Genomic DNA, 15,361 nt, shown 5'->3' on the forward strand with positions numbered 1-15,361 from the left:
AACAATTTACAATTATACCCAAATTAAAAGAAATGCCAACCCAAGCTAAACATTTAACCAACTCCAACTCAACAAAAGCAAAACGGAGAAACCAAAATTAAAACTGTTTAAAACATTTTGAAACATTTTAGCAACTCCCAACACAGGAGTTGTTCCAGCAACGTCCCTCTGGCCTCCCAGAGCCTCTTTTGGTTGTTCAATGCGAGTGTGGGCCCTGCTCCCTAGGCCACGTGAAAATGGGTCTTGCAGCAAGGAGCAGTCTTCCTTCCAGCACTCACAGCAGCCCCCCACACATTGCTTTCCCTGTGAAAATCTGCTCTTTACTGCTGAATCGGAGCAAACGCCAATCTACAGAAAGCCCGAACTCCCATTTGCTCCAAGGAACTAGTACATCTCACACAGTGACATATGAATGCTTTAAATATCGGCACTCTGCTCCTCCAGATTTTACTGTGTTTATTTTGGATTAATATCCTGGTTTGTGAGCAATGGTTCGCACAAGCCACAGTTTACCATTTTCTGTGGTTTGTTTCAGATTGTAAATGGAAGCTACTGATTTCCTCCCTCCAAGTACAAAGGAAAGGGGAAGGGGAAGGGGAAACACATGGCCCTGCGGCTAGCTGCAACTCATGCATGTAATGATCAGCTGTGGTTTGTTGCTGTTACTCTTCACCATGTAAACCATATCCGAAACCTTTCACAGTCACTCAGTCATAGATTGTGCGTCTATCTGCTGTTAGATCAACATTTAGAAATCTTCTGTGTATAAGACAATATTTTTATTTTTTCCTTAGAAATAATTTGCAAAAAATTGTGGCAATGCAGTGACCCCCCCCAAAAAAGCTCAACAACTCTGGGCAATCTCCCCAATTTTTTTGTTGTGGTCCAAAAAAATAGGGGTCATCTTATACATGGGGATCTGTTATACATGAGAAAATATGGTTGTTTAAAAGAAAGAAAGAAAGAAAGAAAGAAAGAAAAAGAAAACAGTAGCAGTAATTTTTAACCCCTCATATATATTACCTAGGTCAAACCTTTGTCGTTTCCAGTATGTCACTATCTTAGGATATTTCCAATAAACATGGAGCAAGCTTGCCTCTCCTTCCATGGGGAAACAGAGAACAGTTAGACAAAATACGTATTGTGGCCTTGCATAGAAATTAGAAGCCGTAAAATAAGGTACCATACTGACAGGCAAACTTGATATTAACGGTAATTAACGTGAAAACAGTTGACACACTTACTTTGAAATTTTAAATAGCCACTGTGTGGGGATGGTGGGTGGGATTCGCACCTGTGGCACACAGGGAGAGAATATTTAACCCTTTGACCGTGATGAAAATTGGCCCACTCAAAGATATTGGCCCCAGGAAGCAAGATGTGATTGGCATCAACTGAATAGTCAGTGGTTAAACCAGATTGCGATGCTGCAGTAAAACAGTCATATGACATTCTGTCTGCAAGAAATTACATTCAAAGCCATTTTCTTTTGTAACGGGGGAATATAACTTAATGAACAGCCATCACTGTAGATTCATTCATATTAGGTGTGCATTAAATATTGTCTCTGTCATCTGAATCGCGTGTCCCTGTCCTCTCCCACTTCCTTGATATGACTCACTATGCTTAGCAAGCAAACACGTTTCCAGATTCTAAAACCGAGGCCTGTTCTGCTGGCCAAGTAACCTGCTCTGGTTACTAGCAGCACAGCATGCCTTTTGATAAGGCAAGCAAAAATACCCCTCTCCGCCCTTCCTTCCTAATGCAAAGGATTGCTGACACCATACATATAAGACGAAACCAGGTGGATTCTACAATACAGAAATACACATTCAGAGCACAGAATAACTTGTTCTCACATTAAGTCAGTTTCTGCAGCCACACATTTATTTGCAAAGAGAGCTCTTGATCATCTTGCAGAGCTCTTGATCATCTTGTTTACATTTGCAGAACAGTGGACAAGATACCATATTAAGGCACACAGTCATAAAAACAAGCAAATCAAACTGTTTGGTCAATTTACCTACAAAATCAAAAAACAAGCCCCAACACCACTTGCCTTAAGCACAAGTTGTAGTTTTTGAAACCTCTGTAGTTACTAGCTGTGAGAACTCTGCTTTCAGTTCATTCAGAACTAGCCCTCTTCAGCCGTGGCTGAGGATTGTGAAGGGGACATAGATGTCCTGCTTTTGCTTACAACATCCCTATTTTCATTGGAGACATGTTGGAGGGTATGGGGTTATTTGACCCCCAAGCCTTCTGAAGGCAATCCTGTATAGGGAAGGTTTTTTAAATGTTTTATTATATTTTTACATATGTTGGAAGCTGCCCAGAGCGGCCGGGGCAACCCAGTGAGATGTGTGGGGTATAAAAAGTAAAATGATCATTATGGAATGAGACATCCCTAATTTCATCAGAGAAATGTTGGAGGATATTCATGGTGCAGGGGACCAAAGTGTTTGGCAGGTCTCGGTTCAAATCTCTGCTAAGCCATGGAGGAAATTGGGTGGCCTGGGAAAAGTCGCTCTTCCTTAGCCTCCCAAATTGGTATTCCGAAAGTGGGCATTGCTCCATGACATGTTCACAAAACAAAACGGTTCCGCGATGGCTTTAAACTATGCTACGTGGGAAAGGATAAAAACTTGTACTGTTGGATCTGGAGTGCGGCAAGGGAATGGGCTTAGCTTTGCTATGCTTGTTTTGAAACTGAAGTGAAGTTATGTCTCCTGCCCCAACATTGGATTAATATTTATTGCTTCCCACCTCCGTTTCTGTCGCCCTTTTGCAGTTAGGAAGTGACACAAGTAAGTTATAAGAGGATGCTTATTTCTGGTCCCATTCCCAGACATTCCTCTCCAAGTGCTCTAAAGGACAGATTTGGACACTGCCATTTTGACTGAATTAGTCACTTTGCATGCTCTCACCAGTTTGTCACCCAATATCCTTTCATACATATATAATTATTAATAGCATTCCTCCCCCAGAAGCACGAAGTTAGATTTTTAAAAATACGTCAGATAAGAACCTTAGTAGATCTATTATTCAAAGCTTCAAGCAAAGAAAAACATTTTTAAAACCCCACATAACCTCTGCAGCAAATGTCCCAACAACAGCTACGCAAGAACCTGGCTGGTTTTGGAGGGGAAAATCAGACTAAAATCAGACTCTGACTGTTTGCAGCCTTGCTGTGCCTGAACTGACAGGGCTGAACATTTGGCTTAGAATTGTTCTGCTTTTCTCATCCGCCTCCTTTGAAAGCCGAGGCTGTGAACTAGACTTCAGGACAGTGTGGTAAATATAATTCTGGCACTTACCCACAGCTATCCCTTCGCAGTCTGACATCATGTGAAAAGAAGTTTCCTTTAATGCTTCTCAGGGGAAAAAACCGCAGGGAAAAATAATAGCACCAATGCAGAACTCGTTCCTCCGTCAGGGCAAGCAGAAGAAATGTTAGCTAAAGAGAAATAGTTCTTTCTCTCTCTCTCTTCTTCTCAACTGTACCCAAGGAGTTTACACAGCAACCAGTTCTGGCTCTGCCTTCTCATTATGGGATGTGAAGATAAGAATGTGCTTTTGTGCCAAAAGAGCACGCTATTGGTGGATAAATTTGTTGACATCCCTCCCCTTCGAACAGCTTCCTCTTTAATGTCACTGTGGCACATTACAGGCTCGAAAAGGCCATGGAATATTTATGAAAAAGGCTTTTAAGAACTACGCTGGGAATCCAGGCTCAAATGCCCACTGAAATAATTATGATGCGGAGAAGCTTGTAACGGGGTCTTGTTTCCAGGGCATTCCTTGTTGCATAACATGTGACTAATATTCATGTACTTGAGAGAAACTGAAAGCAGGTCTCTCTCCTCCCCCCCCCCACCACTTCAGTGTTCATAGGTGTGGGAAAACCTTGTCAGCTAAGGGCCAGGCAGATTATTTTTGGGAAGCATACAAGCAGAACATGGAGGCAATTGCCAAACTCCAACTCCAGTAACTAGTATTCAGAAATACTCTGCCTCTGAATATGTAGGTTCCATTTAGCTATCCTGGCTAAAAAAAATACAGCAACAAGTGCTCCATGAATTAGTTTGATTTCCCTTTAAAGTCATCTAAGCCAGTGATCACCACTGAATTTTGCGGCATCAGATCCCTTAAGCTAGTTAAATGTGGTGCAGAGAAGCATGCCGTCTACTGGTGACATGAAGTGACGGAGAAGAGTCAACTTCAGGCTACCAGCTCCACCTTGCAGCTGAAAATGAGATCCACATTGAACCTTCCAAAGTGGCAGGGACAGTGGAAGACACACTGTCAAACAGTCCAGATAAGCCATCCAGGTCAGCGCGCTACTCATGAGTAAATTGTCATTGCGGCATCTTTATGGCAGAAGACCCGTCAGACATAGGATATCGTTCCAAAACCCTTCACTGCAAGGGGTAAACAGGTCTCAATATGTGTGGACATAACTTTCAAAGAATCATAGAGTCATAGTGTTGTAAGGGACCCCAAGTGTCAAAGTGTTGGTGCTGACCTTTAAAGCCCTAAACGGCCTCGGCCCAGTACAGTGGTACCTCAGGTTAAGTACTTAATTCGTTCCGGAGGTCCGTACTTAACCTGAAACTGTCCTTAACCTGAAGCACCACTTTAGCTAATGGGGCCTCCTGCTGCCACCGCGCTGCCAGAGCACAATTTTTGTTCTCATCCTGAAGCAAAGTTCTTAACCTGAAGCACTATTTCTGGGTTAGCGGAGTCTGTAACCTGAAGCGTATGTAACCTGAAGGTACCACTGTATACCTGAAGGAGCGTCTCAACCCCCATCGTTCAGCCCGGACACTGAGGTCCAGTGCTGAGGGCCTTCTGGCGGTTCCCTCACTGTGAGAAGTGAGGTTACAGGGAACCAGGCCTTCTTGGTGGTGGCACCCACCCTGTGGAATGCCCTCCCATCAGATGTCAAAGAGAAAAACAACTACCAGACTTTTAGAAGACATCTGAAGGCAATATTAAAATAACAACAATGTTTAATAGATTGTTGTTATTTTAATATTCTGTTGGAAGCCGCCCAGAGTGGCTGGGGAAACCCAGCCAGATGGGCGGGGTATAAATAATAAATTATTATTATTATAATCTCATCCAACCCCCTGCAATGAAGGAATCTCAGCGAAAGCATCCATGACACGTGGCTATCCAACCTCTGCTTAAAAACCTCCAAGGAAGGAGAGTCCACAACTTCCCAAGGGAGTCCGTTCCACTGCCAAACAGGAAACAAGTTCTTCCTGATGTTTATAGTCGGAATTTCCTTTCTTGTAAAAGTCTGGGGGGTTCCTGGTTTAAAGAAAAGGAGCCAGGGGTATAGCGGCAGTATCATCATTACATACCATAACGTGGTCCTTTCCTTCCGCCCTGCCTAAGGTAACAGAGCTGCATAAAGCAATTATACTAATGCAAGTTCGATGCAAGATTTCCACTGATGGACTGCACCACATCCTTGGCTCTCATTTGAAAGCTGGAGTAATATTGTGCCTGGGAGTAATCGTACTTCACTGACCTAGAACGAGGGATGAATTGTTCTCGCTCAGCCTGCATTTATCTTTCCCAACAGAGGGCACCCAGAGTGATTGCTTTTGTTAATGAGGTCTTGCCTGATTATGGCGTGTGTAATTTTCTGTTTGATTGAAGTATGCGCTCAAATGTGCAGCTCTGTAGGAGCCACTATCTGGCCCAATCAGAAACACCACATGCTTAAAATGATATATATATATATATATATATATATATATATATATATATATATATATATCCTTTCTGATTTATGCAAGTTCAGTTGCTCCCCCACTTCCCCTGCCCCCCCCCCACTGCAACTTCTTTCCCAGGTCAAGGGAGAAGAAGATGTTAGCTCTGCTGGGAGTCGCTAGACCAGATAGCAAATCAAAAGAAAGTGGAGAGGGAAATAAAAGATGGCATGTGCTTGGGTCTTTTTCTATTTATATGAGCTTATAAGGGACTTGGGTGGCGCTGTGAGTTAAACCACTGAGCCTAGGGCTTGCTGATCAGAAGGTCGGCGGTTCGAATCCCCACGACGGGGTGAGCTCCTGTTGCTCGGTCCCTGCTCCTGGCAACCTAGCAGTTCAAAAGCACGTCAAAGTGCAAGTAGATAAATAGGTACCACTCTGGCAGGAAGGTAAACAGCGTTTCCGTGCGCTGCTCTGGTTCGCCAGAAGCGGCTTAGTCATGCTGGCCACATGACCCGGAAGCTGTACGCCGGTTCCCTCGGCCAATAAAGCGAGATGAGCACCGCAACCCCAGAGTTGGTCACGACTGGACCTAATGGTCAGGGGTCCCTTTACCTTTACTTTACTATAAGGAGCACTCAGAGATATAAAGAACAAGAGTAGTTAATATACCATTCCTAGGCGGTTGTTAATACAGTGGTACCTCGGGTTACAGAAGCTTCAGGTTACAGACGCTTCGGGTTACAAACTCTGCTAACCAGGAAGTGGTTGCTTCAGGTTAAGAACTTTGCCCCAGGATAAGAACGGAAATTGCATGCCGGTGGCACAGCGGCAGCAGGAAGCCCCATTAGCGAAAGCACGCCTCATGTTAAGAACCATTTCAGGTTAAGAACAGACTTCTGGATCAAATTAAGTTCTTAACCCGAGGTACCACTGTATATGTAAAAGCATGTGCACCAAATAGCTTGCTCTCTAAGCAGAACTTTCCAAACTGTGTGTTGCAACACATTAGTGTGTTGGCTGCAGTGTGTCGGTGTGTCGCACGAACGCTCCCCACACTCCTCCTGGGGCTGGAAAGGGGTTAGTTTAACCTCCGGTTTACTAATGATGCATGTCTAAAAAGTGTGTCACCAAAGTTTGGAAAGCTCTGCTCTAAGCAAAGCACCCATTTCCCTTACCTCTTAAAGTCCTTTCATTCTTACATCACCCCACTTACATGGTGGTTACGTTCCGGTGCCCCACGTGAAAATCGCTTAAGTGGGGAACACCTTCTAATCATCCTTTAAACACACTCTCTCTCCAATCTAGACCTATAATACTGTATCCAGAAATATCCACAACTAGAATTGTGGGGCTGGCAGGAGGCTGAAGGACATGCAGGAAAGCTGCTGCTGCGCTACCCCGCAATCTGGGTGGGGAAGCTCAGCAGCCTAAACCATTGGCGTCGTAACGGGGGAACAGGGGCGGGGGTGCGCCCGGGTTCCACATCTGGGGGGTGACAAGAAGGCGCCGCAGCAGCCGCATGTGGGGAATCCTCCGTTCGCAGCTGCAGCTGCGAGCAAAGGATCCCGGCACCGTCCGTACAGCACTGCACTGCTGGCAAACCGCTATGTACAGCACATGTGTGGTGGCGCTATGTACAGCACATGCATCGTACGTAGCAACACCGCAGATGCGCCCTATGTAGCGATGCCCTGCCCCGGGTGTCACGACGCCTTCGTTTGCCCCGACCTAAACAAAGCCCTGCTGCACTTCTGGTCTCTTTGGGACTTGCTCTGCCCTCAATGATGTCCTCTTCAGGCTCCAGGGAGCGTCTCCTCCAGATTTGAATCACAGTCACACGTGAGTCGATCACATGTAAGTGGGGTTTGGGGGATGCCTGTATTTAATGACCTGCAAGAAGTGCAAAATTTGGTCTGATCCAATAGATCATTCCTGTGACATTTGATTCATCAGTTTAAACGCTTGTATCCCTCCTTTCCATGCCCTTGAGTTTGCTACCAGTCTAAAAAGACACAAGGCAAGCTGGTGCAAATTCTGTTTCCTGCTATGAACTATAAAGATTATAAATGGAGAAAAAAATATCATTTACCTGCTGAATACTGTTTCTATCCACCAACATAAAAGGAAGGTTGCTTGGGGTGGGGGCTGTGCTTAGGAGATCGTGCCCTCACTTTATTTTTGAACTGTTGTCTTAAGAATCTGAAAGCATAACAAATATCCCACCAGAAGCAGAAAGGGAGCTGACTGTTGTTTTGCTACTGCAAAATCAGGGCATTAGATATGCTAGAGGGGCTAGGGTGGGGTGGGGGCACATTCTCAGTTTTGCTTTTCAGGACCAAGCTCATAGCTTAAGAATAAGACATGGGACTATTTTGCATCCATTCCTCTGATGTCTCCTGCTTAAGGGAAGATAATCTTTCATCTCTACCCCCGCCCCCATGACAACAATTCAGTAGTGCGGGGTTTAACTGTGCCAGTTCAAAGGAAGGAACAGGAGAAATCTTAGCCACCTCGAGGAATAGCTATATCTCACCAGTCATATGGCTGGATCACAAATAAAATGTTTCATGCTTTTCTAAGTGGGTTGATATGCTGCGAAATAAACTAAGATCTAAGGCTTAGAAGTGGGGTTTTTCTTTTGAAAAGGAACAAGTGAATCAGCTGAGAGGTGTGGGGGCATTTATTTATTTATCCACGGTTCATTGTTCTGTCTAATGTGGAATTGCATCATACAGACAGAAGCATCAATGCAGGCTGGACTTCAAAAGGGGAGTTTACTTTCCCATTGAAGCGAGGCTTTTTTTAGCGATTATAACTGCTGCTCTCACATATGAGTTGAATGATGCTAATTGTTTGCCGCTGAATGAAAGCTCACCTATGTTATTTGACTTTCATACAACAAACATAGATCCATTGAGCAAGGGACTAGTATGCCAGATTTCCTTATACAATTAAAACTGATCAACGGATTGGGACAAGGACCTGTCCTTTTGAACTTCATTAAGCATAAGGCACAGTGGTGGGTGGCCCAAATTAAAAACCATCAGTGAACAATTCACACAACCGTTGTGTTTTCTTTGTTTTCTGTTTCTTTGTCCACCAGGCTTCTACCATGTGTGTTCCCCATAACCACAGCTGGATCACTGCTTGTTTGACATACGGAGTACTTACAGCTCATGACCCCAATGTCTTCTGGAATGCTTCTCCCTATATGAACATACCTGCCCCCTTAGATCATCACCTGAGACCCTTCTCCTGGTCCCTTCTCTGAAGAAGGCTTAGCTGGCAATAACAAGGGAGTGGGACATTTCAGTAGTGGCTCCCCATTTGTGGAATGTGCTCCCCAGCAAGGCCTGCCTGGCATTTTCAGCACCAGGGGAAGATGTATCTTTCCCCCCAGGCTTTTGATAGACTGAGATCATGTTGTTCTGTTATTAGTGTGCTGCTTGCCAAAAATAATAATAATAATAACATTGCAAAAACAGACTGTTTTATGTACTGAGTTGAATAGGATGCAAAAGGCAGCAGTCTGATTGGTCCTAGAACAATAGGATCCATAATGCAGCAGTCTGATTGGTCCTAGAACAATAGGATTCAGAATGCAGCAGTCTGATTGGTCCTAGAACAATGCAGCAGTATGAATAGTCCGCAGGAGCCACCCAATCCAGCTCCAGGTGGAAGTGAATCCGCAACCTGATTGGCCCACGGGAGAATCCCCGAATTAGCCAATCACGTGCAGCCCATTGTGTAAATAATGTATATAAAGCAGATATTTGGGGGGGAATTTCATTCCTCACTACTATGAGCTGAATAAAGAGCATGAAATCCACACTCGACTCTGAGTATATTTCAGACTGTTGCATGGAGCAAATAACATGGGTTCAAGGGAGATGACAAATAAAATAGGGGCCGTGGCAAAACCCTGCTTTGTGCCCCATCAGAGGAAAAAAAAAGAGTCAGAATGAACACAATTGACCCAAACCACTGCCTTCATAGGGCTATTTAATTTAGAAATAAGATTTAGTAGCTTGTCCACAAGCAGGCTCATCAGGTGAGGCCATTCAAGGCAGTCAAAGGCTTCACAAGTAACCAGTGTCATGAGTGCCCAGGGGTTTTTAGTGCATCTGCTATGATGTATAATATTTAACCACCTTCAGATAGATTGTCCCATTTATCTGCCCTCCTTGTCCGGATTGACATATTCTGCAATATGTCTGTTATGGTGAGGAGCAAATATAGCAGTGAATATCTTTTAGTCCTCGCTGAGCAGGGAGATGGATCCACGGAGGCAGCTACAGTCCCTCACCCCAAAACAGCAACAACATCAGGCACTCCAACAGATGCTTCATGCAAGATCACAAATTTCCAATGGAAACAAGGTCTGCAGTGGAGACTGGCCCATTGGGGCGAATGGGGCACTGCCCCCACCAAGCTCAGTCTATGCTCAGTCAGCCCCCACTTGCCCATTTACTTGTAACTTGTTTAGAGGACAGCACTGCCCATCAGCACCCTCCTTGGTCTCAGCATTGCTCTTGCAGAACTCAGCAATGAGGAGCATGGGGGAAATGCTAGGATTAGTTGCCTCAACCTGTCATTGGCTCAAGGCAACTAATCCTAGCATTGGTGACAGCAGCCATGAAATTAAAAGACGCCTACTTCTTGGGAGAAAACCAATGACAAACCTAGACAGCATCTTAAAAAGCAGAGACATCACCTTGCTGACAAAGGTCTGTATAGTTAAAGCTATGGTTTTCCCAGTAGTGATGTATGGAAGTGAAAGCTGGACCATCAAGAAGGCTGATCGCCAAGGAATTGATGCTTTTGAATTATGGTACTGGAGGAGACTCTTGAGAGTCCCATGGACTGCAAGAAGATCAAACCTCTCCATTCTGAAGGAAATCAGCCCTGAGTGCTCACTGGAAGGACAGATCCTGAAGCTGAGGCTCCAATACTTTGGCCACCTCATGAGAAGAGAAGACTTCCTGGAAAAGACCCTGATGTTGTGAAAGATGGAGGGCACAAGGAGAAGGGGACGACAGAGGACAAGGTGGTTGGACAGTGTTCTCAAAGCTACAAACATGAGTTTGACCAAAATGCAGGAGGCAGTGGAAGACAGGAGTGCCTGGCGTGCTCTGGTCCATGGGGTCACGAAGAGTCGGACACGACTAAATGACTAAACAACAACAACATCATTGGCTCTGGCTCTGGACGTTGTTGGGCTCCACCAAGGATGGTGCCCCTTGCCTTCTGCCCTGCCTATAGACGCCAGCCCCCACTGCAACTCTGCAGGGCTTCTTGCTTACCTTTGCCAAATGTTCCGCAAAGCAGCCTGAGTGGACAGGGAGCTGAGGCCAGGAAAAGAATCAATAACCTCCCAAGACTGCTTGGATCTGCAAGGTTAACTGATGAAGGGCTCAAGAGCAAGCGATTCCCTAGAGGAATTAAGGAAAGGCAGTGTTATGCTTTCAGCTGTCTTAAGCCATAGCTGTTGGCTATAGACCATGAGTGTTTCAGGAGCTAATTGCTGGTGATTGAGTGAGGATTTCCATTCTGTAATAGAAAGGAGGCAAGATGCAGCACCCATGCATTATGGACTCAAAGCTGAGAAATTAAAATTTGCATTACTAATAGGAACACAGCACACCTTGGAGTAACATGAAGCAGAGTTCCTCTCAGGGGAGGCAGCAGTAGTCTACTGAATTAGAACGATGATCTATGGCACCAAATCAAACAAGTCAATATACAACCCACTGAACTTCATGCTATTGTCATTTTTTTTAAAAAAAAAGCAGTTTTATTCAGCAAATTAGCTTTATGCTCCCAAATAACAAAGAACCCCCCCCCCCACATTCTTCAATGGGTTGATACTGAATTGCAATAATCACAAGGTTTTTTGTGTTTTTTTAATGTACAGGAATAATAAAACCCTGTAAGGTACCCAATGCTAATTTAACCTAACCCATCCCCCCCTCCACATTTCTGCTTTTAAAAAAGTCCTAAAACTGCCCAGTCTCTAATGAAGTGACAGCCTGAGTAAAGCTGAATGAATTTAGAATCCATTTCATGTGGGGTCTCAGCAGTGAGCATTCAATACAATTAACTGATGGCAACTGTAAAAACCCACAATGGAGGAGAAGGTCAAACGGGCATTATTAATCAAGCTCACTGTTGCGAAGTGGCTACCTGCCTCTTAACAGCCTGGACAGCCACTATGCCTCTTAATTATCCTGCACATTACCCCATTGGCACCAAACAGTCTGTCCTCATTATTATTATTACTTATTTTGCTCGGAGCCTGTCTCTTGTCCCTGCTTTTGTTAAACCTTAGAGGGACAACAGGAGGCAGGGAGGATTGGGCTGACGATCACATCCCGGAAGATATTACCAGTTAGATTGAGAGTTGGAGAAAGAAGAAAGAAAGAAAGAAAGAAAGAAAGAAAGAAAGAAAGAAAGAAAGAAAGAAAGAAAGAAAGAAAGAAAGAAAGATTGCTTGCAAGAGTCCCAGGTCCCAAGATATCAGGCTTGCATCAGAGTTTTTATACAGTGCCTAGGACTTGCTGATCAGAAGGTTGGCGGTTTGAATCCCCACAACGGGGTGAGCTCCCGTTGCTCGGTCCCTGCTCCTGCCAACCTAGCAGTTCGAAAGCACGTCAAAGTGCAAGTAGTTAAATAGGTACCGCTCCAGTGGGAAGGTAAAAGGCATTTCCATGCACTACTCTGGTTCGCCAGAAGTGGCTTAGTCATGCTGGCCACCTGACCCGGAAGCTGTACGCCGGCTCCCTCGGCCAGTAAAGCGAGATGAGCGCTGCAACTCCAGAGTCAGTCACGACTGGACCTAATGGTCAGTGGTCCCTTTACCTTTACCTTTACCTTGGTTGTCGAATGCAATCCGTTCCGGAAGACCGTTCTACTTCTGAAATGTTCAACAACCGAGATGCAAAGGGCAGTAAGCAAAGTCAGTGGAGAAAATTGGGGGGGAAACACAGCGGAAGCCATTCGACTTCTGAAGCGTGTTCAAAAACGGAAGCATTTATTTCTGGGTTTTCGGTGTCAAAAAACCGAAACGTTCAGCTTCCGAGACACTCAAAAACCGAGGTACCACTGTACTAACATTCTAGGGCAGAGCTTTCCAGACTTGTCATGTTGGTGGCACACTTTTTAGATATGCATCATTTCGCGGCACAGTAATGCAGTTTTTCATCATTTCGTGACACAGTAATTCAGTTTTACTAGCAAACAGGAGGTAAAACTAACCCCTTTCCAGCTCCAGGAGCAAGAAGAAATTCCGACGAAAGAAGAATGGCAAACAAAATTAATGGATTACGCAGAATTAGATAAAATGACAGGAAGGATTCAAAACCTGCGGGACCAGAGATTCACAGAAGATTGGAAGAAATATACGAATTATTTGAAGAGCAACTGTAATCAACAAATTATGCTAGTAGGACTACAAGAAGTTTTATAAGGAGAAATGTATGAAACATGGCAAAGTAGAGAAAGAAGAGAGATATCAGTTATGAGTTACCGGTAGATGTAATTGTGGAAGTAAGAAATGTATATTTAGTGAATAGGTTGGAAAATTTTCAGATGTGATTGATGGAAGTCAAAAAAATGGTATAAGATATGAAAGTAGAAGAAGAAGAAGAGTTTGGATTTGATATCCCGCTTTATCACTACCTGAAGGAGTCTCAAAGCGGCTAACATTCTCCTTTCCCTTCCTCCCCCACAACAAACACTCTGTGAGGTGAGTGGGGCTGAGAGACTTCAAAGAAGTGTGACTAGCCCAAGGTCACCCAGCAGCTGCATGTGGAGGAGCAGGGACATGAACCCGGTTCACCAGATTACGAGACTGCTGCTCTTAACCACTACACCACACTGGTGTTAAAGTAAACACACTGGTGTTAACACACTGGTGTTAAAGTATGTTTAATTACTGTTGAAGATGATATGTCGAAAAACTAATAAAAAATTTATTTTAAACAAATGACTGGCCCAATATCATCCAGAGAGCATAAGGAGAGCCTTCTGGAGCATAAGGCCAGCCTTACTTTCCATGAATCTGTCTATCTCTTTTAAGACCGTCTTCGAGACTGAGCAGGGATTAAAGAGGGAGAAGAGATGTGAACCCTGGTCTCCTAGGTCTTAAGACAACACTTTAACCATCCCACCATATTGAGATTAAACCTTTTCTGAGATGGTCTGCCTCAGAAATAAAGCAAATGGTAAGAGGGCATCGAATCAGGGGCATCCTGCTAATATAGGAATACAAAGAGCTGATCTTTTTAGAAGGCCAGGGTTTCCTTTATATTAAGGCAATTTCCTTCCTCCCATTCTTCCTGCTGTTGCTGCGCTTCACTCTGTAAACAAACCTGGGAAGATGCAGCTTAGAAGTCACGCATAGCCCTTCAAGGCTCTTCTGTTTTTTTTTTTGTTTTTAAAAAAATAATATTTATTACTTTTCCAACAATTTAAACACTACAAAACAAAATGGACAATACAATACAATACAAAAACACCACACAACACTAACACATTAGACTAACACAACAAAATAAAAACAGTTTAAAACACATCATACAATTTCAGCATCCTATCCTTCAATCACTTATTTCAACGACCTCCTCGCACCTCCCTTTTCGTATTCCACTTCTGTTAATTGTTTCAGCAATTCCTTTCCATCTTCCTCTGTTTTCTATCCTATAATTATCTTAACATATAACATTCATTAATTTTACAATATTTCTGTAAATAGTCTTTAAACTTTTTCCAATCTTCTTCCACCGACTCTTCTCCCTGGTCTCGGATTCTGCCAGTCATTTCCACCAGTTCCATATAGTCCATCAACTTCATCTGCCATTCTTCCCGGGTGGGTAAATCTTGTGTCTTCCAATACCCCTTCAAGGCTATTCTGTGCATCCTCTGGACTCCAGCAAGTAAAGATCTCACTTTCAGCTGTTATACTTAAAGGCAGCAAGCAACAGTGATCCACCTGCCACAAAGCTAGCATAAGCAAGCTGCTTTTGTGTGTATGGTAGATTTTGGTTGTGGGGCAGTTTATAAATCTGCAAATAAATAAATCTGCACCCACATTTAGAGGGCAAAGCATCTGTCTGAAGCTCTCTGAGAAGAGGAGGAGAAAGCCACTAGGAAGATTTTGAGTGGAAACACAGAAGGCAGGGAAAGGGTTAAGCATCCCCTCCATCCACTGCTTGTTGTTGTTTAGTCGTTTAGTCGTGTCCGACTCTTCGTGACCCCATGGACCATCCACTGCTAGTTCACTTTTAAACCCTCTCTCGTACAATATAAGTGCTTTCCCTTAAGAATGCCATTGACCATTAGCATGCACAGAATAGCATAGTTAATCCCTGAGTGACAAGATGCAGATCTGAATGGACCATTTGTCTAAGTCTTCATGGCAGATCTTGTGTTTTCTTATATGGATGCCTCACTATGATGCGCTTGTATCAGTTGTGTGGGTAGGTGGGTAGAATAACAACAACAACAACAACAACAACAACAACAACAACAACAACAACAACAACAGTGCAATTAAAGGATAACAAGCAGCTGATTCCATAGGGAGTCAAGATTGAAAGCATTTCTTTTAAATGGCCTTTCTTGTTGTGTTAATTCATTTT

The 15,361-nt window shown here is 43.9% G+C and overlaps 1 protein-coding gene across 1 annotated transcript in view; it reads right to left on the reverse strand.

Moving 5' to 3' along the window:
* EML1 (EMAP like 1) overlaps window positions 1–3,527 on the reverse strand; it is a 128,797-nt gene extending 125,270 nt beyond the window's left edge. The window contains exon 1 of the mRNA XM_081910324.1: window positions 3,315–3,527. Coding sequence (XP_081766450.1) covers window positions 3,315–3,345 — 31 coding nt within the window. The 5' untranslated portion in view covers window positions 3,346–3,527. The remainder of the gene's footprint in view (window positions 1–3,314) is intronic.
* Between the last annotated feature and the right edge of the window lie 11,834 nt (window positions 3,528–15,361).

The sequence above is a fragment of the Podarcis melisellensis genome (genome assembly GCF_964234715.1).
Source record: "Podarcis melisellensis genome assembly, chromosome: 1".
NCBI lineage: Eukaryota > Metazoa > Chordata > Lepidosauria > Squamata > Lacertidae > Podarcis > Podarcis melisellensis.